This window comes from Camelus dromedarius, chromosome 26, assembly GCF_036321535.1.
Source record: "Camelus dromedarius isolate mCamDro1 chromosome 26, mCamDro1.pat, whole genome shotgun sequence".
Classification (NCBI taxonomy): domain Eukaryota; kingdom Metazoa; phylum Chordata; class Mammalia; order Artiodactyla; family Camelidae; genus Camelus; species Camelus dromedarius.
This window is the reverse complement of record NC_087461.1, coordinates 12,754,201-12,777,541: the sequence shown is the minus strand read 5'-3', so window position 1 is coordinate 12,777,541 and position 23,341 is coordinate 12,754,201. Positions and strand designations below refer to the sequence as shown.

The following is a 23,341-nucleotide window of genomic DNA, read 5'->3' as shown; positions in this document are numbered from 1 at the left end:
TGCTAATGATGGAATGAAGTGCTCAGCAGAGTGGCTGGCATATTACCAGCATTCAGTAAATGTCAGCAATGACCATCATTTTTATTCAAATATTCTCTTTGACGCTGATTGATTTTCCAATTAGCCAGCCCATCAGTGCGTTCTTCCAAACCCTTCCCCACCCAGTGATGCTGCAGCATAACCCACGGTTGCACAGAGGCCTCTGGGATCTGGGACACCCCCCCCCGCCTCCACTGTATTCCCCCATCCATCTCTCCACACGCCTGGGTTCTACACATGTGGGTGCTTACCATCCCAGAAGGACACTGTACACTTAGGAGTTTAGATTTTAAGTGATTATTAATTTATTTTAAAATTTGAAGTTAAAATTAAGTTGTTAAAATTAAATTTTATTTTATTAAAAACTTTTTTAGTTTATATGATTTTTAAAGGTTACTTCCCATTTAACAGTTATGACAAAATATTGGCTCCATTCACTGTGTTGTACAATACATCCTCGAGCCTACCTTACACCCATTAGTTTGTAAAAATTGGACTTTTCAATTAAAAACTCTTTGGGGGATAAATGCTCAAATGCTCTCTCCTGTTACTATTCAGAAAAAAAGTCACATCCTCAGGGCTCCCACAGAACTTTCTTTTGTTCACCTACTAAAACACATACTTCCAGCTCAGAAATGGTCATTCAGATGTCAGTAAGTCAGGCTTTGCTTTACTACTTCCCTAGCAGCCGCTTTCTACCTAAGTTTTTCCCTTATGATCCATTCTGATCACATGATCCCTTTCAAGTAACAGTGTTTAATCACCAGTGAGCATTTGAAACCTTGTGAACTGTTCCCAAAATGCACACGTCCAGCCTTTGAGCCTAACAACACAGTTGACTGTGAAACCTTTAATGGAGATATCTCATCTGGACTCCTTAAACACATGCTGCTTAGTAACGGAACATTACTTGACATAAGACCTTGAGAAGAGTAAATAATGTTCTTTTGTGTGATTCTCACCTTTGTGAACCAGTCAACATCATCAGATAAATCAACAAGAGAAGACCTATGTTCTTTGTTGGCTTTTGTTTTTGTTTTTATAAGTAACTAATCCATAGCGGGGCATTCTGACCCATCATGTGGCTTTTCTCCTTTCTCCAGCTCTCCTTGTAATTGTCAGAAAGAAAGATTAAGTGAGGATGTTAATTCTTCACTCTTCTTGCTGTTAAATGTCTATAAACTTGAGGTAACAACCACCAGAACTCAATGAACAATAATTCACTGTGAGAAATGCCAAGTATAAAAATTATTTGAAAATCGTAGCTCAGATCTTGACACATTTGATTTACACATATAATTGCATTTTAACATATAGCACTGTTTTTAAATATCAGAGGGGAAGGGGTAAAAGGAAAACTTCAAAGTCACAGAATACATACACACATCTACATACATGTTTGTATATGTGTGTATCCATGGCTGTCACGAAGCCAAGTTCAAAGAAAGTTTCTACTGTAGATGTGCAACAATTCAATATGTATTTTACCCATATGCTAAAGTGTGAGCCAGATTCTGTTATACTGATGAGTTTCATATTTAAAAGCCCCATGCCTTTTCAACATTTTATAAATCTCTGACATGTCACTTAGGTGTAAGTTACCAAGGTCTTAGGAAGAGATTCTATACTCTGAAGAGACTGAATAATCTAAATAGACGTTCATGTAATAAAGAAAATATAAAGGGTGTTCATAAATGAGATATTAGTTTATAAGGTTGATTACAAAAAAATACATGGTTGTTTCATTTCTGTATAAATCATATTGACACATATGAGGGAAATACACCTCTTTACTCCTTTAATACTCTAGTAAAAGATATTTTTCTGTCTTTCTAATATATACTGCCTTTTGGAGTCAATGCTTTTTAGCATAAATCCATCAACACATTAAGCACTCAAGTTATAAAGAAACAAATTATATACTAAGCTCATTATAACAGAGTTGCCATCTGCTATGGGTTGGGTTATGCCCCTGCCAATTTCATATGTTGACGTCTTAACGCTCAGTACCTCAGAATATGACTTTACCTGAAGATAGGGTCTTTATAGAGGTAATTAAATTAAAATGAGATAGGTCATTGGGATGGGCCCTAATCCATCAGACACACAAGACAGACACACAAGAGAGAGAACACCATGTGAACATGAAGTTAGGCACCCACAAGCCAAGGAAAGAGGCCTGGAACAGATCCTGCCTTCACTGCCAACACCTTGATTCCAGACTTTCAGCCTCAAGAACTGTGAGACAATAAATTTCTGTTTTTTTAAGCCACCCAGTTTGCGATGCTTTGTTACCACAGCTCTAGCAAATGAATATACCATCTGTGTTACTTTTCTTTCAAACGAAAAGACTGCTTGCTTGTTTTGGTTAGGAGGGTTGTTTTGTTTTGTTTTGTTTTGTTTTGTTTTTGTTTTTATTTAAGTCATTGGCCATTTTCCAATTTTCAGATACAGCACCTGAGCCAAAGAGAAATCAACAAATCTTTCTATGGGAGTAAGACATGTTAGTGGGAGTAAAGTTCAAGGTTACGCCTACATGAAAAAGAAGACCCCTTGGCTCAGAGGACATAGCACTTTCCAGGAAAGAAGAACTGATGAGGTCACAATGCCCAGACACTCAGACAGGGGACAGAGGAGAGGAGAGAACAGTCTAGGTAGTGTCCTTGTCAAAAGTCCAAACAGTCAAGCTGTCTCCTGGGCTCTCCAGCCATCAGGAGTCAAGTCCAAGAAGGAATGGAACCTTTTCTACCTGGACCTTTTCTACCTGTGCCAAGGACGTAAGGAAATATGGAGGGAGATGTAAAGCCCTAAGCCAAGATGTGTCTCTAAAACTTGATGACTGTCTTCTAGGGATGACACAGATGGTGAGGTGGTGTGGAAGGGGACAGAGACTTCTTGAAGAACTTTAACTCCATTTTCTTCCAATTATGAGTCAATGAAAGACTCTGCCAAGGCTCCCCACTCCTCCTGTGATAATCTTCCTGGGTTTTGTTCCCCTCCTTTACCTTCAAACTCTAAAGTAAGCAGGGGGTGAAAGGAAATATCATAGTAAGATCTAGGGTGAGGGAGGGATCAGTTCCTTTTCTCTATCTCAGGGCTCTGCAATAAATACACACACTTGGTCACGAATGTGAAATAATGATGAGATACAACTGGAATACTTCCTTGTTGAACTGAACCATCGCAAATATTTTTGAGACATCAGCCAAAATCTCCAAAAGGATTACTTTAGCATCTGATAATCATCAGGCAAGATGATTTCCAGAAGCAATAAAGAGCAAAAAGAAGATGATAAATATTTACATCTATGAAAGACAGAGCGAACTATGCCTTGGTTGGATCAGACTACTATCTTGGGTACGATGTCTATGAAGACCTGAGACACATGAATAATTAACCTGGAGTGAAGCAACTGATCTTCATTTCAGCATTACTCATAAAAGTTTAGGGTTCAACTGAAACATACACTTATTGTAAACTCACTGAGCTCCATTTTCTCAGCCAGACTAATAAGTCTATATTAGATCACTTGTCAGGGTTCAATTAATTTAGGGCAGCTAATTCAGTCTGTGACTTCTAGGACCTTGTGTGGATTGGCCAAGCAGAAGATTTGAATAAAAATGGAAGAAAATGGGGACATCAGTGGAAACTATATTACAATTTGAAACATATTTGAGAGTCCAAGAAACTAAAAACACCTGCAGAAATGATGCTGGGTTGTAAAGTGATATTTTTATCTCAGGGGAAAAAAGATATGCAAAGATTAAAAAAAATGCGTTAAATCCACAAGATCATCTTAATAACGAGGGACCTTAATCGAATCTCGTTTATAGGATAGGTGTTCCAAGTACATGAAAAACAATCTGAAAATGAGAAAGATTTTGTATAAAACCATGCTCATGTTCTCCCACAAAAATTATGTTCAAAAAAAGACAGGTTAAAGCTAAGTATATGTTGAAGTACAAAATCTAACTTTAAAAAAATGCTTTCTAAAGTATTTATGTCTACTGAAAGAAAAAAATGAAACATTCTCAGTAATATATAGGTATATACCCTAAAAAGAACAATGGACTTCATTGAAGAGCTCAGTATTTTTATACTGATATATTTAAGAAGAGTTCTCAAGAGGACTCAGAACACATTCTGCCATTCACAAAATCTAAATGAGTGCCGAATAAGATAGAAAGACATTTACAGGGAGTCATAGTGGCAATAAATCTCCCACTTTATTATTTATAGTTGTGTTTGTGACGAATACAGCATAACACGGCAACAAGCCAGCATTTAAAGGCTGAAAGATTTATCCAACCTTAAACATATCTACGCAGGCCTGGAGTCTGTAATCATTATCACAGTTTAATCTGCCTTTTGCAAAACAAAACTAAAAAAAAAATAGACTGTGTGCCTCTGTGATTAATCATCTGTACTTAAAGCCAATCTGAACGAAGAAAAGGTCCAAAAAAGCAGCCCCAAGAACAGGGTTCTGGAAGGCGATGGAATTTGTTTAGAATACCATGTTCTGAACGTGTCATACAACCTTCTGTCAAAAGTTTGGTTCATTCCATTTTGTCATCCTGATTTGTATCCTGTAAGCCCTTAGACACCACAGGATTGTTTCCTTACAACACAATATACATTGGTGAGCAAAATCCCAGGTCAGTTGCAAAGTTCTTCCCCATCAACAACCCCCTCCCCAAGCCCCCTTCCCCCACACACCAAAAAGGCGCTTACAAAGTCCAAAATGAGTTATTTAGGCTCAACTCTCTGCACAAAGGACTCCAGTTGGTACCACGGGGTGACCTATCAAAATTATCAGTAAAATAACTTTTTTATTGGTGAGTCCCGGCCATACATGGCACAGCATATAGTAGAGCTCAACTGACAGGTACCCTAGATGAACATTGCCACATTGTGGTATCATCAAAATAAAGCCAACTGGCAGGCATCCCCTTAAGCATTTGGTGTTCATCTTAGGAATACTGCCAGGTACATAAGCATAGTCAGGGAGAACACGTCTTTAAGAAAAGGACGGAATTTAAAAAAAAAAAAAAAAGAAAGAGAGACGAGGGGAGGAGAGGAAAAGGGGAAAGTTGCGGGGCTGAATAAGCAGTTACTAATCCTGCCCTCTCTGCCCCCCATGAGCTGCTTTAACTGTGATGACCAGTGCTTACTTGCACATGTACATAGTTTCCCCTGACCTTGGCAGCACCAAAGAATTTATACAGTTAGCAGTTCTTGCACAATCCCCTGAAAAGAACAGTACAAATGTTCTATCTTTCAATGCCAGGCGGGCCTCGCTACTCCTGGCCTCCTATTTTTCTTCCAGTAAATTAATTTACTTGCTGAGGTCCTGGCTGTAATATAAATGGCCAGTTCTCTCCTCTTCTCCCTTCCTCTCCATCTTTGACAACAGACCTCACAGATTTTTTTCCCCCTTTCTTTTGATGAAGTTGGGAGAAAAGAGCTAAAATTACATGAAAACTTAATTATCTTAATCAACTGTAAATTTCTGCAAGGCACTAAATGCAAAGGATTTTAAGAACTATAGCCTTTCCAGGTTTATCATGATGATAAATGAAGTTCTCTTATTCCTGGGTCTGTTCACAGCACATAGCCAAAGGGTACAAAGAGTTTATACCACAATCAAAGGCAGCCTGGATACCTCAACTATCTCAATAATAAATCCCCAGATAACCACAGCTTTATGTATTAAATACCTTTTAGTACATGAATAATTTGAACAAGAATCTTCATTAATTCTAATGATGCTGTGTTTAAGCCATGTTTAACACTTTCCACCCCTTAATAAATTAAAATTAAAGCACCTATTTACAAAGTGTAAGCCCTAATCAACTGAAAAACCATTTCAAAAGGGGGCTTGATGTTAAAACTAGGTACTGTTTTTGTGCCTAGCTTTCCCCAGATTCACAATAAGGATGATTTCTGTATCAGCCTCAGTCAAACCTCGGAACCAACCAGCATGGTGGTGCAGGTGACTCAGACTTGAGTTCACATCCAAGTTTATTGAAGGAAGGAAGGAAGAGAAAGAAAGAGAGAGAGGGAGAGAGGGAGGGGGGAGAGAAAGAAAGAAAGAAAGAATGAACAGAACAAAAAGGACTTTCACAATTCCAAAGAGTGTGTTTCTTTGAATTTCTTGGGAGGAAGGAAAAAATCAACCCCCCTCCAATTAAAAGTTCTCTATTTCTCATGAGCAGTAAAAGTGATGGGATACACCAAAATGGTGACACCAGCTAGGAATCTGGGCAATTTTTGATGAAAGAAGTAAAGGAATGATGCTTGTTGTTGTTTCTTTTTCCTTAAATCATGATTCTAGGGAAAATTTACAATGCTAAAGACATCCTCACCTTCATATAAGGAAGAAAGTTAAAGTAACTTTGCATGCGTTCAACACAGGTAGGTGGATCTTTCTACAAATCTTCCTAAGCTGAAAGAATTATATACTTGAAACTGATTTTCATTTATATCCAAGTGCAGCATAACCAACAAAAGCAAGGATCTGGAGTCAGCCCCCTGGATTCGAATTCTGACTCCATTCCTTGTCATGTGACTGTGGACAAGTTACTTGATCTCTCTGTGCCTCAATTTCCCTGTCTGTAAAATGGAGATACAGACGGGATACACAGTAAACAGTCAATAAACATTATTATTATTCAGGTTTTAACTAATTTTCTGAATAGGCAATAATATTTTATAAGTAATAATAAACTCTTAAATAGTATTTACTGGATAGCAGATACAGTTTGAAGCCATTTACAAGTTTTAACTCAAGCAAATCCTTACAACCAACCTTTGAGGCAGCCATGACTTCCCAGATGATGGTGCGGAGGTGAAGGTGCAGAAAGATTCAGCCACTTGTCCAAAAGCCACCTAATAAGTGGCAGAGGCAGAATTCAGACCCAGACTGGCTTCTGAGTCCAGGCCCTTATCACTACCCTGCTTCTCGAAGAAAAACGTTTGAAATAAATCTCCTAATGTCATCATTTACATAAAAGAGAGCTATGGAAATTTCAGAATATAGTAAGCCTGTGTTGCACAGAGGTAACATTTTAACCACAACATAAAGGAATGAGACTTACAAAGCAAACAGATAAACCATAATTAACTTTCCTTCCAACTAATGTTTTCAGAAACTGCAAGGGGGAACAAGTTCTGTCTTTGAAATATTTGACATACAAGGTGAGCCAGGCTGTGACTTTGCAACAAGCTTATACAGAGTTGAATCCTTGTATTCCATGGCTGTGGGCAGCTCCTCTAATATCTGCCACATGCATCAACAACCCTGGCGGACGGTGGCCACGATGCGACACTCACTCATCGGGACTCAGCCCCTCCCCCAAGCTCCAGCAAGGAAACCATGTCCTGGGGGAAATTAACCAAGATCACGAGGGAAATCATCCTCTAATTCCCATCTCTGAAACATCGCTGACTTCAAATAGGTTGATGGTGTGAAGGACCAGAAGATGGGTTCGTTGGTTAGCTTACTGGGAACTGGTCAACTAACAAAATGGAACCTTCATCTAGAATACAGAAGTTCTTTTTACAGCAGCTGTTATCCTGCTTTAGGACCTAAAGCAGAAATGTATCTAAAAGCAAGTTTTCCTTAAGACTAATGAATATTCTGAAAGAATTAGGCAGAGCCCTACAAACAAATGATGGCTAGAAATACACAACTGAAAGTTTGGAAAGAAAGAAAACCATGTCTTTTACATTTCACTGCAGCCTTCATGCTTCCTCTCTAATGTATTCCAGTATGTTTCAACATATTCCAACCAATCATTATAATTTTCATCAAATGCCCACTGGCTTAATTACAAAGGCTAATGGGCTCTTTACCACAGAGAGTAATAAAATGCTCTTCTATCATAAGATCTTTCTGATTCTAAATTTATATATTTTATATATTTATGTATTTTATATATTTTGTGTGTGTGTGTGTGTGTGTGTATGTGTGTGTGTGTGTATATATATATCAAATATATATTACACAATGCTCCCTAGATCCAGCCACAGGTTAACTGTGACTTAGTTATCAGATAAATTAATACTAGTACTACAAAGAACTACCACTATGTGATCATAAGAAGGACTGAAATGAAAAACCATAGACAATACCAAGTGTTGACAAGGATATAAAGCAACTAACACCATTCTCCACTTCCTAAGGGAGTACAGACTGGTTCACCACTTTGAAAAAGTGTTTCACAGTATTTACTTACCTTGAACCTATGACCCAGCATTCTACTCTGTTTATTTAACAAGAATGCATTCGTGTGTCCAACAAAGTAGACACAGGACACATGTTGCCGTGATACTGTCAATAACCCCAACTGGAAACAACTCAATGCCTAGCAACAGTAGAGTGACTCAGTCAACTGTGGTGTGTTCACATAGTGGAACGCCATCCAGCAAAGAAAATTTACCAGTTACTGAAACATACAGCACAGATGAATATGACAATGGCAAGGCTGAGTGAAAGAATTCAGACACAAAACGATTCCATTTATATACCACCCACTACCCCCCAAAAAAGGCCAAGTAAATTTATGGTATCAGTGGTAAGGACAGTGGTTGATTACCTTTAGTGAAGAAAGAGGGAGTAGCGATGGGCAAGGGTCAAAGGGAACATCTCTGGTGCTGGTAATATATCTTTCCCTGGTGGTGGTTATGCAGGTGTGTTTACTTTGTGAAATCTCCTCAGACTGAGTACTGATGATCTGCACGTTTTTCAGCATATTTGACACGTATCAGTAAGAATGTTTACTTTAAAAGTTAAAAGAAAAAACAGGCCTACTTTCAAGCCCAGTGGTAAACATATCTCTGCATCTGTATTAGTCTATGAGGGCTGCCATAACAGAATAATGGAAATTTATTTTCTCAGGGTCAGGAGGCTGCAGTCCAAGGCCATGGTGCTGGTAGGGCTGCTGCCTGGTGAGACCTCTCTCCTCGGCTTGCAGACATCTGTTGTCTCCCTCTGTCCTCTCAGTGGCCTTTTTTTCTGTGCATACACATTGTTGGTGTCTTTCTTTTATAGGGACACTGGTCCTATCAGATTAGGGCCCCACTCTTATGACCTCATTTAACCTTAACTACCTCTTTATAGATCTCATCTCCAAATACATTTACATTGAGGGTTAGGGCTTCAACATATGAATTTGGGGGAGGGTTCACAATTCAATCCAAAATCTTTGACACTCTCTTGGTTATTAAAAAAATAAAAGTTTATTGTGGATTTTTGAATGATGGCCATTCTGACTGGTGGGAGGTGATACCTCATTGTAGTTTTGATTTGCATTTCTCTGGTAATTAGTGATACTGAGCATTTTTTCATGTGCCTATTGATCATTTGTATGTCTTCCTTGGAGAATTGCTTGCTTAGGTCTTTTGCCCATTTTTGGATTGGGTTGTTTGGTTGTTTCTTATTAAGTCGTATGAGCTCCTTATATATTCTGGAGATCAAGCCTTTGTCAGTTTCATTTGCAAAGATTTTCTCCCATTCTGTAGGTTGTCTTTTTGTTTTACTATGGTTTCCTCTGCTGTGCAAAAGCTTGTAAGTTCATAGCAACACTATTTACAATAGACAAGACATGGAGACAGCCTAAATGTCCATCAATGGATGACTGGATAAAGAAGATGTGGTATATTTATACAATGGAATACTACTCAGCCATAAAAACCAACAACATAACACCATTTACAGCAACATGGATGCTCCTGGAGAATGTCATTCTAAGTGAAGTGAGCCAGAAAGAGAAAGAAAAATACCATATGAGATCACTCATATGTGGAATCTAAAAAACAAACAAAGCATAAATACAAAACAGAAAGACTCATAGACATGGAATACAAACTTGTGGTTGCCAAGGGGGTGGAGGGTGGGAAGGGATAGATGGGATTTCAAAATTGTAGAATAGATAAACAAGATGATACTGTATAGCACAGGGAAATATATACAAGATCTTATGGTAGCTCACAGTGAAAAAAAATGTGACAATGAATATATGTATGTTCATGTATAACTGAAAAATTGTGCTCTACACTGCAATTTGACACAACATTGTAAAATGATTATAAATCAATAAAAAATGTTATAAAAATAAATAAATGAAAATAAACAAAGCTTCTATTCCTTTTTCTTTATGTAAAAATTTCACACTTTCAACCTCTAAAATATTTAAATCTCATCATTATTAAGACTACCTGAAAGTACCAAGTGTTTCCCAAATAGTTTAAAAAGTCTTTATAAATAATATACAGTTTGTGAAAGTATAAGTTGAAGGGTTTTCAAAATTATATGGAAATTATTTTTAATTCAAGGGCAGGAATAAAATCTAATTATAAGATATTTTTAATAGAGTCCAGTTATATTGACCAAACACGTTTTCCATATCAATTATATATATGCCCTAATCACAAACAAGTAATATATACTGATACACATCACTTGTTTAACAAAATATCTACTTATGATAAAAAAGAAAACATTCAAAAGGAATGCTTTCAAACTATTTAATCTAACATATACTTATTGTTACTATCCCATATGCATTTCTGCAAATCCTCCGATGAAACCATAATCTGTCAAATATTGAGCTATGCCATGGTGGCTTTTGCTTATTTTCAAATGATACCAAAATATGAAAGTGGTTCTAACAGACTCAAGATAAAATTATGAAAGGAAAAATAGAGTGTTTAACTCAGCATTCTTGCCAAAGACACTGGTTTTCCTTCTGTGATAGAAGCAAGCTGACACTTGTGGGTCTGCGATGTAATCGTAACCCCAAATCCATGCCATAGTGAACACCTCATCCCGAGAGTCAAGGAGTTGGGGGGTTCTTTCAAGAAGACAGACTTTGAGGAGAGATTGCTCTTTTTTGTCTTCTTACATGCTCACATATGTTTTGGCAATATAGATCAACATTTCCAGTAAGTCATCTCATAGCTTTCTTTATAACTGTGTTTCAAGCACATAATCTCATACATCACCAAGAATGCAATGTCCGAAGGAAGTTACCACGAGGAAAAAAAAATCCCACTTAGTTTACATACAGTCTAGCAACCCCGCCTAACCTTATGAAGTAAGTTATCAAAACTCCACGATGGGGAATTCACAGTCAAAGAGACACCTGGAAAATGGGGTCTGGTGATTGCTTTTCAGAAACATTTTCACAGAGCCAAAGTGAGCAACAATGGGCTCTATACTATTTATTTCTATTCACAATATCTTGCTCACTCGAAACATTGCAATTTTTCTTTCCATGCGATTCTGACAAGCTGCGTGTCGTTTCATGTGGCTTTACTGCAGCTACCAGGCATCCTGAGAAGCTTATTTGTTTCTGCTTCAGGTCCCCCAGGGCTCAGCCCTGCGATGATAACTCTGAGTTGTGGATCCTGGCTTCCCGGTCTCTGTCTCCTGGTCCCAGAGGTAGAATAAACAAGGATGCTTAAAATGGGAAAAGGCCTTGGGTGACTTTCCTGTAAGAGACTCCCCCAAGCTAAGTCACTCTCTCTTAAGGCTCTTCGCTCAGACTCAGGACTGTGACATCTGAGTTTTGCCCACGACAACATCAGGCCAACACATACACGGATCGCCCCCACTCCCATCCCAGCTTCTCTGACACAGTCAGAACATGGCTCCACAGCAGCGATGCACTTGGCTTCATCTTCCCTTCTCTTTTGAAATGTTTCTTAGCCAAAAAAAAAAAAAAAAAAAAAAAAAAAAAAAAAAACCACCAAAAAACAAAAAACCTCCGCTCCTTCTCAACCAACTACCTGTTTCTAACTTCCTGCAACCAGAACAATTCCCAACCGGCAGAGACCAGAACCGAAGTTTCTCCAGTTGCCTGTAAGTAACTCAGACATGTCACTGGCACCCTTGACACCGCAAGGAAGGGACTGAAGGTTGGAGACAGACCATCCTTTGTCTGTGTCAGCAAAGTGGAAGGAAGCAGCCACCAGCCAAGAACAAAATCCCCACGGATGCAACAGGTAAACAAGGTTAAGCTGAACTGCCGCTAACCAGCGGTGGGAGAGAGACGTGGGGAAAGGACCCCCAAAACAGTGGGGAAAATAGCATCCTTTTCAACAGAAATGGAGCTGCTCTTCCAGTTGACAACCATTGTTTTGGGGAGTGAGCTGCCACTGACAGGAGCTGATCAGAAGGTAGTGGTCCTTCAGGCAGGAAAACAGGCTCTCCTGAGCATGCTCCCCACCAGTTTCCTCCCCACTGAGATGCATTAGATGAAGACACTTGCTCACCTACAGCGGACAGGATGAGACATTAGTCTCCACCTGTGCCCCATCATCCTTAGAGGTCTGGCTGCCTATCCTCTTCCTCTGGGAATTAAAGTCCTTTCTCTTGCTGTGTGTAAGAGTGTTTCTATGCTGGGGATCCTGACACTGCTTAGGGGGCAGCTCCAAATTCCTGGGCAGGGACACTCCACCCCTTAACAGAAATGAAGGCTGTTTCTCCAAAGGCAGCTTCTGTCTCCAAGACACCATGTGCACTATTTAACCAGAGTAGCCTCAGCCGGTTCAGGACCAGGGACAATCTTCTCTTTCAGAAGCCCAGCCCAAAGTGGGCAGAAGAAAACTCAAAGTGGAGGAACACCAGTATGTCGACTTCACAGTTGGCGATACAGATGCCCATCGCCTGCCTCCCTACCTCCGCCCCAAAACTCCCAAACCTGTAATCACTTCTGCCAGAGTTCACGCATTCTGTTATGAAGAAATCCTTTGTAATGAATTCTGCATTTGTCTTTCCCCAACTTGCCAGGAAACAGGGTAATTATTACTCATACAGTCTCACTTAAAATTGTAATATATTCATTATGACATCAAACGGTGCAATTTTCACTTCAACTAAAAATAAGTGCAATAATACTATATGGATCGCAAGAATGCCACTGTAAAGCCACCTCTAAAAAAGACAAAACTAAATTCACTTTAATATACTTCTCCAAACCGTGAATTTAAGAACTCTTACCTGACGAACGAAACTATTTGAGGTAGTGTCAGAAGAAGTGCTCCCATCAGATCCTTTAAATCTGTTTTTCCTCCTCGCTCCTTTTCCATAAGACTACAAAAAAAAAAAAAAAAAAAAGACAAGACAAATAAGATGATTATTAGACTCTCTCGCAGGAATCTAAACCTAGTTCTAGAAAATGTTCAAGATCAAGACAAAGAATGAATTGCCCATGATACGAGCATTATTAAAAAGTTATTGGTGGAATCACAAATATTTATTTCCAATCAGGGAGTTTATATGGAAGAGAGATTTCTAGAAAAAGCATTTAATAACTAGTGAATGAAAATAATTTATGCTATCTGTTGGCATTATCTGTGGTCAAGAGGTAAAAGATTATTAATGATAAAGCATTAAAAATTAAGTATTTATGTGTAGGAGCAACTGGGGCAGAAGTAGGGTGAGAGGAAAGTAACTTGTCAAAGTCCCTCCAAGAACATGAATGCAGTGGATCGAGCATCACAAAATACTGTTTTCCAGTGGTGCTGAATACCCATTTCTGGCTTCTTTTCATGTCTTAATTTGTAATTCCACAGGTAATATAATATATAATTTACATTCCCAGTTTAGGGTGCTACTTGCATATGGTGGCTGAGCAACATTTTGGTGTATGAATTCTGATTACTCTTCCATTCATATAGACATAGATCGAGGTGGGGCATGAATGAGCCCGGTGTCAGTCCTTCATATTATGGTATGAATCCACAGATTGCTTTGAGAGATAGTGAAAAAGCTATAGAAATGGTAGTGAATGAGATGAAATTAAAATACTTTAAAAATTTTCTGGCCCATTGTTGTCATGTTTGAATAGGATATGAAAAGCTTGCTCTTTAAGCACTTGCTTATTTTGCTGAGAAGGCAAGAAAAATAAATTTTATGGAAGAACAAGAAGGAGAAAAAGAAGTAAGCATTTAAGAACAGGATGTTAAAAGTAAGACAATTTGTTTCAGTAATAGGATTGGGCCAAGCACAGATGTCTACAAATGAACTTGCTTTTTCTACAGCTGAATCTACAGCTTACATTCAGAGCACTAAGAATAAATTATGCATTAATCTATGTTTAAGTCTAGGCACTCATAAAGTTATTGAGAAAATTAAACACTAAAATGTAAGGGAAAAATAGCTCAACCCTGAGGTTTACAGTTAAATATAGATAGGCTTATAGCAGACCTGGAGCAAATTTCTTAACCTTTCCAAGCATTAGTCTTCTCATCCTTAAAATGGGGATATTAAGATTTATCTCCCACAATTGTTGTAGGTATTAAACAGTGTAGTTATAGCATTTAGTATGAGATCTAGCACATGGTAAGAACTCATAATGATATTGTAAAAAGCGATATCCACATTAGAGTGAGAAGGGTGGAGAAAAAACTGGGCTAAAATGTGTAGTGTATTTCAAAGGATTAGGCTCACAGAGACTTCATTAGATGATCTGAACGTACACAGTTTGCTTTTTTGAAAATCACCATGTTCAGGGTTTTGAAAATGCTACTTTGTATTTTATACATTCATCTGGTTTTCATTAAAATGGAAATATCTTATAAGCCACAATATATGCAGCACTTAGGCAAGCTGAAATCTATTACAAACATTTGTGTTATGAGTAACTTAGATGCATCTGCAATCACTGAGAGGGGTGGTATAATTTTAAAGCAAAATTTTGTCTTAAATATGTTTGTTCTCTACCAAGTATCTAAGGGATTTATATAATACAAATGTGTTTCCATGGCATTTAATTAACTCTCAACTTCATAAAAGGAAAGACAATCTAGGCTGGACTTTCATAATACCAGGTCTCCTCACTAACAGCATATCTTTCTTACTTAAGTAAACATTATTCCGTAAACTGTTGAAAAATAACATTCTTTCAACAGCGTTCTTCCTTTTCCAATTATTATGTAAAGGTTTGGACAGAAGTGTCTTCCAGGGCGTAGGAACGTTAAAGTCTGAAAGTTTCCTTAAAATTAAAAAGAAAAAAATTACATTATTCCAAAAGGAAAAAAAATACTTATCACCTTGAAAGCATTTTTAAGGCCTAACCTGTTTCTTAGAAGGAAGGCGGGGGCATATTTATGGTAAATATACTATTCCTTTTCTTAAATTAAAAAAAAATTATTTTTACTTTGTTGTTGTTGGGAGGGAGGTAATCAGGTTTATTTATTTATTTACTCTTGGAGGAGGTACTGGGGATTGAACCCAGGACCTCATGCGTGCTAAGCATGTGCTCTACCACTTGTGCTATACTGTCCCCCCCCCCCATAAATACACTATTCCTTTTCATTCCAAGCATAAGTTACCTTTGAGAACAAAGACAAACTATCCTCTCAACCCATGACCCCATGTCTCCAGTACCATTTTGCCATGGGTGGAAAGAGCTTTTTTTGAAATTCTAGCATGATCATTTATTCTGGATTTTTAATGATGATTATGCTTTTACTATTCAGCTGTTTTGCAGGAGAAACTTTTTCATGGCTGTTCACACTACCCAGCAGGCACTGTAAGAATCTCACAATATATGAGACATCTGGTCCCAGGGGGACTGCAGTTCTCTGCAAGAAATTAGACACATTTAAAAAGTCACACTAATTGTTCCAGGCCCCGGGGAAAACTGTTCATAAACATTATTTCAGGTGTGCTTAGCTGCCAATGCCATGTGTATATGTTGGATTCCATGTCTCAAATGTACTAAGTCACAGTTTATACACTTAAAAAACTATGGTATATTGAAATGCATGCAAACTGGTGATAGTTTTGAGAAAAATATATTGTTCTTCAATCACTTAAATGTATGAGGGATGATTTATTCAAAGTGTTTATGCTTAATACTCCTATAGCAAATTCTTATTCATTATATATCATATTTATTAAAATCCAAAATAAACAGATATGCTGAATTACACCTCTGTTCTATTTTACTAATTTCAACAGTGATTTCTCTTTTACAATCTCCTTTAAAAAAAAAATTAACTGTAGGGTCATGACTCAATGGCTAGTTATTTTTTTCTAACAATATCCAGGATCAAGAAAAAAACTAAAGGACTTTTCTAAAGCTAGTAGTCCACTTTAATGCACTTTGAAAAATGTTAGTGAAAGTTTATACTACCATGAGCAAATGATGTTTCCTTCAGTTCAATGCATATTTGAAATTAAGTCCATCTTGCTAAAATTATTTATTAGTTGTTCAAAGTTCTTGAAAATAAGGAGTAGAGTGTTTCATATGGAGGAATTTAAAAAAAAATGAAGGCCAATCTTCACTCAAATGGTAAAAGAGAGAAAAGATTAAGCATTCAAATATTTAGTTGCCTAAATTTGGAAAAGAAGTATAGTTTTCTTTGCTACTTCAAATGCAGCTACTTTTATAACCAATGGGATTTCTAAATTTTTTTTTAGCAACACTAAATATATAAACATCTGATATATGGAACAATTAATAATCAGAGCCAGGGTTTCAGGAAGTAAAGAGAAGACAGGGGGTTTGTCCAGAGTGCTAGGTGTAACCCATAACGCTCTCCATGATTCATGCAGACCTCTACGGCCTTATAGAGCACGGTCTGAACAGTCACTAATTTCAACTCATTGCTTATTATTTACATGCAGCTTAATAAAAACAAATGATGTCACCACAACAAATAGGTAAAAGGAAAACCATACATTTAAATTCCTTTAATTCTTTTAAAACATCAACCAACCTAGTAAGACTTCAGAAACTAGAAAAAAATTAAGAAATTGTCACAAATGTCTACATGACTTATTAAAAAGATATCCAACATTCATCTCGATGTTAATATCAGCTTCCTGGGAATGTCTCCCTTGATACTAAATAACTTCTAAAAATTGGAGTGTAATCTTAAAATCAGCACGTTTGCACAAGTAATTGACATCTCATTTCTGTCTGACTGAAGTAGATGGTCATAGTTAATTACAGAAGTTGCCAGTTGACTGGAGACTGCAGCCCAGCCTTGGGCACAAAGTTGGCTTGGCGGCCCCTGGGGGCAGCATTAAAAATGTTGTTGCTTCTGTGGTTGATGAATAAGGAGGCAGTTCTCCTCCTTACAGATTGTTCTCCATGAGCATAATGCTGATGCTTGAAATTAGTTTCCATCCCTCTCGATCAGCATTCACTGATATGTATCCCTTCAAACTGCAGACTTTCCTCATCTTAGGGTCTGAAGCAAAGCAAGCCAAAACTAACCAGAGAGGAATCAGACATTAAATGTCCTTATTAACCTGTAGCATCAAGTGAATGACCTTGTCAGACCTTTTACTAGAACAGAAGACATTGAGGTTCCTCCCTAGAAAAGGGGGAATACAGCAAGTCCTCTCTATGGATCAGTTCACACGAAAGCAGAAAGGAGTCAAGAAGCAGCTTAATAGAGCTCTTGGTGGGGGTCTGGTAGGTAGAGAAGGGAGAAGGGATGAGACCAGGAAGCAGATACGTGGCCAGTGGGTATGTGCAGAGACAAGGAGGGCAGGCGATGACCAGGGCCCCAGCTTGCCCTCTTCACAATCTACCTCCAGCCAGGTTTGGAAAGAAATCTAAGACAGACCCACTGACTTACGTGGCATCGTATTTAATTTGAATTCCCAATTTGTAATTGTGAAAGTCAGCGTGTGCCCTGTAGTATTAGCAAGATAGAGCCATGACCCACAGTCACAAAATCAAAGAGGGCCACCACCCCACTACAGGGTTAACATACTTTGCGCAGCTTTTCTTGAAAGGACTCAGGCTGCATAGTGTATATTTCAATGAAATTAAGTAGAGAACCAGGTAAACTCTCACTCTTGACATAAAAGGCAAGACAAAAAGCAAAAGGAACATTAAACTATAAGACCAATGAAACCTCAAACCACTCCAACAGTCAGATTTTATATTTCACATTTCAAAACACTCAGAAATCCCGATTGACATGTTTTAAAATTTCTGCCGTGCAACACCAGAACAAAATACCACCAAAGAGGAAATTAATGGGGGTCAGCAGTGAAGGTTGCAGCAAAACACAAAACCCAGTACCCGGGACCATTGTGTTTGGAGACTGCAAAAGACTGACTTGGACCTCAGACCCAAGAAAGTTTCTGGAAAATGGTATTGACCTGGGGAGAAGCACTGCCCCTCTTTTTATTTATTGACTTAAAATTTCTTTTCACTGAAGTATAGTCTGTTACAATGTGTCAATTTCTGGTGTATGGCACAATGTCCCAGTCATGCATATACATACATTTATTTGTTTCCATAGTCTTTTTCATTAAAGGTTATTACTAGATATTGACTATAATTCCCTGTGCTGTACAAAAGATACTTGGTTTTTTATAATCTATTTTTATATATAGTGGCTAACATTTGCAAATTTCAGACTCCCAAATTTCTCTCTTTAGATGAAGCTCCTCGCTAAGACTTTGGATGTTGCCATTACCAGGCCAGATTACTACAATGTGCTTGAAAAGCAGCTAGCAAACTCAGCTGGTGTGGAACCAGCCAGGCTCTGTTGCTAGGAGCAAAACAAACACGCCCTCTCGTTAGTGATCCTTCACCTCCAGGTGTGACTGGAGGCACTGGTTACAACCTCTTTGAGGCCTTCTGTGCTGAGATACTGCTCTTGTTTCTCATCCATTTCCTCCTCCGTTGTCATCCTATTCTCAGTTCCTTTCACCAATTCTGCATCCATCAGGGCTCCACTGAGATCTATTCAACTCCCCAGAGAATCACCAGTGCGGTACTTTGGGCTAATGCTGTCCAGCAGAAATATAATACAAGTCACATAAGTAACTGGAATTTTCTAGTAGCTATATTAAAAAGGGGAAAGGCAATAAGTAAAATTCATTGTAATACTGTATTTTGCTTAACCTAATATAACGAAAATATTATCATTGTGACATGCAATCAATATAAAAATATTAATGATGTTTAGTTTAGTTTTCTATGTACTTTATTTTACTATTTTTTAGTGAAGGATACTTGATTTACAGTGTTGTGTTAGATCCTGGTGTCCAGCATAATGATTAGGTTTTATATATATGTATATTCTTTTTTGAATATTCTTTATTTCATATGAAGCCTCTGAAATTTAGCATGTATTTTACATGTACAGCACATCTCAGTTCAGAATGGCCACGTTTCAAGTGCTCAGAAGCCACATGTGCCTAGTGGCTCCCAGATTGGACAGCACAGATTTGGAGCTTTGGAGGGAGAGTGCTCAATGAGCACCTTGACTTTAGGGGTGGACTGCATCCAACTTTGCTTTCAAACTGTTCAAAAGGTTACCTAAAAAGTAATGACATCTATCAGTGAGGGTATAGCTCAGTGGCAGAGTACCTGCTTAGCATGCATGAGGTCCTGGGTTCAATCCCCAGTACCTCCATCAAAAATAAACTAAACCTAACTACCTCCCCCTGCAAAAAAAAAAAAAAAAAAAAAAAAAATTTAAGTGATGTGATCTGCTTAAATCTGAACTTTCAAGAATTTGCAGTTAGACTGCACCTGCTTCTCACGTAAGAAATAGATCTGTTTTGTTCAGGACACTGCTGGAGGGAAGGGGTTGGAGTGGATGAGGGTGCCCCATCCCTAGGCAGGATTATTGACAGAAAAAAGAAAAATGGGCAGTCTGTGGTTGTACGTCTTCTGCTTCACTCATACAGAACTTGCAATATAATCCAGAGGTGAAACAGACAGGGTTCTTCAAACCAATGATAGCTTAGAGGTACTATTTGCAAATAAAAATTCCACTACTAAGTAGAATTAGTTACTCAGGATCACCAAACAGAGGGATGCTCCAGAGACAGCCTTTTTTCTCAGGCGGTAGTACTGCTGGCCTGTCCTGCCCAGAGACACAGAAGAGATGCTTTGCCAAATTTTCAGAGTTCTGTGATGCCATTATTTATTAGATATGAAACAAACAAGGCAATGTTTCCCTCAGATAATGAATATGATATGAACACAGTTCAAGGAAAATTGCTTTCATTTTTGGAAGGCAGAGAAAACAAGGAGTTGGATGCTGATGCAGCTGAATATTTATACCTCTTATCTGCTTATAATACCCATTTCTCCCTCTCCCTCTCCTAGATCTATACAATCACTTGCGATTTCTGGGGACTGGGTCTCCGGAATGTGTCCATCCACAGTCCTGTCATTTCTTTTATCTATTTTTTCAGTTTATACCTTATTACCTCTTGCCCAAATTGTTATATCAGTCACCCTCCTGGCAGCTCCACCTGGGGACCCCCACAACTCCAGACTACCCTACCAAACATTCCCAGGTGAATCTTCTCAATGAGCGATCATGCGGCTTCTTCCTTGAACCCCTTCCAAGGTTCTCTGGTGTTCAATACATTGCAGGTTCCAAAGCCTGCAAGATGTGGCCTCAAGTTGCCTTGTCAGACTTCTGCTTGATTCTGCCCAATCTCTAACTTTCCATACTCTTTTTGAACTCAGGATTAAAAATGTATCACTTCAGACTTGTAATTGCTATGACTTTGCTTCCTGTATAGCCTCCCACCATCTCTCTGAAAATCTCTGTTGAAGTCTGACCCATTCTTCAAATCCCTTCTCAAATGCCCCCTCTTCCATTAAGTCCTTACAGATTACTCCAAATAGAAATTTGTGACCTTTATTCCTTTGACACCATAAAAGATTCAGCACTTTCCTCAGAGTCCCACGCCACACAATTGTCTTCCATTCATCACACCTGTAGCCACTGGAGTGTAAGTTCTTTAAAGGCAGAAATGTTCTCCTCGTGTCTGAATCATTTCCACGTGGTAGATGCATCACAAGTATTTGTTGACTTACACTGAACTGCATAAATCACTAAGTAAATTCGTACCTCTTATCTGAATGCAGTCATGCTTTCTGTCTGCCCTAACTTTGATCTTAGGAATTCAGGAACTCTATTTTTATCATAAGAATAAACACACACACACACACACACACACACACACACACACATCCCTGAAGATCAAAGAGAAAAGAGCATCTAAAAGTCCCATCAATATTCAAGACCTTCATCCTAGAATAACCGTGGTCCCCGAGTGTATTTCTCTCTCTCATCTTACTTGGTGAGTATGCAGATAAAATCAGGAGTCTAGAACAAATGTGACAGGTGTTGGTAAGGATTCAGATCCTCTGGCAGAGACTAGATGGAAATGTAGGTGGTTGGTTACATGTCCCCACTCTGCTTGTTCCACCAAACAGCCCAAGGCTGACTAAAATCTAGCTGTCTTACCTCTAGGAAAGAAATGAATTCCCCTATGAAAGAAATGGCTTTCTGATTACACAAGTGATTGGTTTCGACATTTTTCCTCCATTTCAAATCAAAGTGAATTATGTGTTTAAAGTTAGCACATTTACTTCCCAGTGGAAAAAGAAAGTCCAATAAAGCTCCACGAATATACCACTGGAACCACCACCATTAACAGTATCAAGATATCTAAAGCAGTCAATTTCCACCAGCTATCAAAACAACAAAGCAGCAAAACAATTTATTACTGTGTTCCACTCCGGCCCCCATTGCTACAATGAATAAGACCAACATGCTCTCTCTTGAGCACATACAAATATAAAACATATAAATTGTATGTTTTACATACATATAAAATGATACAATCTTCTCACAATTTAAAATCTGGTAAATATACATTTGAAATCAACAAACCAATATTGCTAAGCAAAGAAGAGACTTTCTCCAAAGTGATACTTGAAATGTAACCCTAACCGCTTCACCATGGCTCGCCACGCAGAACACAGAAGTCTTAAGTCATTGCCCTGCTAGGATAAAAGTTGAGAGACTCTTTACCACTGAGACCTGGAGGTGTCTGTAATCCAAACTGTACCTGCCAAAGCCTTACGTAAAAGCCACCTTATCATTGCCCAGTGTCTACAACTGACATCTCCTATTTCACTAGAGCAGCAAACCGGAATTTCCCCAGAAACCACTAACACTCATCAGAGTAGGAGGCGGTCCGGGAGCTCCTGAAATGTTAGCCATTTCGGGGACAAGGGAAAAAAATAAAAACTTTCGCGTTCCCAACTGGTTGTCTTCTTCAGGGAGCGAGGGGTCCAGGCAAACCCTGGCCAGTGCCAGGAGGGGAGCTGAGCGGTCAGAACGGTGTAACGCCCAGGTGCAGAGGGTGGCCACGGCCGCTCCTGGGAGGCAGGGGCAGAGCGCCCCCTTCCAAGCCCCAGGCCCACCCCCCACCCCGTCGCACGCCTCTCCGTTCCCACCCCGGCTCAGAGCTCGTCCAGAAGGGTCGGCGACCGAGCAGAGCTGTGGGAAGCGGGGCCCCTCCCGCCCCCCGGACTCACAATCTTGAGCAGGTCCAGTCCACTCGCCTGGTTCATGTCTCTCCATGTGCCTCTCCCGGGAAGGGGCGAGGAGGGCTGGCCGCGGTGGCTTGGGGGCAGCCTCCGAAGACCGGGAGGTCTCCCCCGCCCCTTCCCACTAGCTTTGGGGAAGCAGAGAAAAATGGAAGCCAGAGAAGAGCCCGGAAAAGCGAAGAGGGGCCCGGGCGCCGGCGCCTGGAGAGAAGTGGGTGGCAAAGCGCGGGGGAAGGAGGAGGCGGCGGCGGAGACCCAGGCCGGAGCGAGCGGCTGGGCGAGGGATCCTAGGAGAGGAGGCGCCGGGAGAGATGGAGGTCGGCGCCTGCCCGGGCGGCTCACAAAGAAAGAGGAAGGCGCGGCGCTCTCGCTACCTGTGCGGCCGCTCCGAGCGCCCCCGCGGGAGCCGCGTTCTCCAGCACTTCCATCTGGATCTCCTGCGCCACCGCCGCCGCCGCTGTGGGAGGCGACTTGGACATGTCGCTTTGGACCATTGGCGAAAAGTCGGCCGGGAGCCAGCAGCCAGCCCCCGGCGGCGGGTCCCCTCCTCTGCTCCCCGCCCCCAGCTCCGGGGGCCGCCCGGGGCTCGCGGCTCTCAGGGCGCGGGGCGCGGCCGGGCCAGGTTGCAAAGCGAGATGCAGGGGAGCCGGGCGGCGGGGGCGCGGACAGAGCGAGCGCCGAGCGGGCACGGGAGCCGCCGGCGCCGGGGCAGGTCCTCGCGGAGAGGGAGGGCGCTCTGGCCGCCGGAGCCCAGGGGGAGGTGCGTCGGAAAGCGAGAGTGACAGCCACCGAAACGCTGAAAAGTTCCCCGCGGGAGGCGCGGGCCGCTGGAGCCCCGGCGCAGCCGCTGCGCGTCGCCGTGGCACGCGCGCTGGAAAGTTTTCAAAGCCACGAAAGCCAGGCCTCGCGCCCGGGGGCTTCCTTTCTCCCGCTGCCGCGCTCCACTCCCTCCGCTC

At 40.1% G+C, this 23,341-nt stretch overlaps 1 protein-coding gene across 6 annotated transcripts in view; it reads right to left on the bottom strand.

Moving 5' to 3' along the window:
• The window catches only part of CACNB2 (calcium voltage-gated channel auxiliary subunit beta 2), a 347,650-nt gene extending 324,739 nt beyond the window's left edge, over positions 1-22,911 (bottom strand). For 3 of the 6 annotated variants that reach the window (XM_031444658.2, XM_031444660.2, XM_031444659.2), the window contains exons 1-2: positions 22,760-22,911; positions 13,043-13,135 (exon numbers count right to left, since the gene is read on the bottom strand). In XM_031444658.2, the coding sequence (XP_031300518.2) occupies positions 13,043-13,135; positions 22,760-22,879 (213 nt within the window). In that variant the 5' untranslated portion in view covers positions 22,880-22,911. Of the gene's footprint in view, positions 1-13,042; positions 13,136-22,373; positions 22,525-22,759 lie in introns of those variants that run through there. The other 3 variants (XM_031444654.2, XM_031444657.2, XM_031444655.2) reach the window with 2 other exon arrangements.
• Between the last annotated feature and the right edge of the window lie 430 nt (positions 22,912-23,341).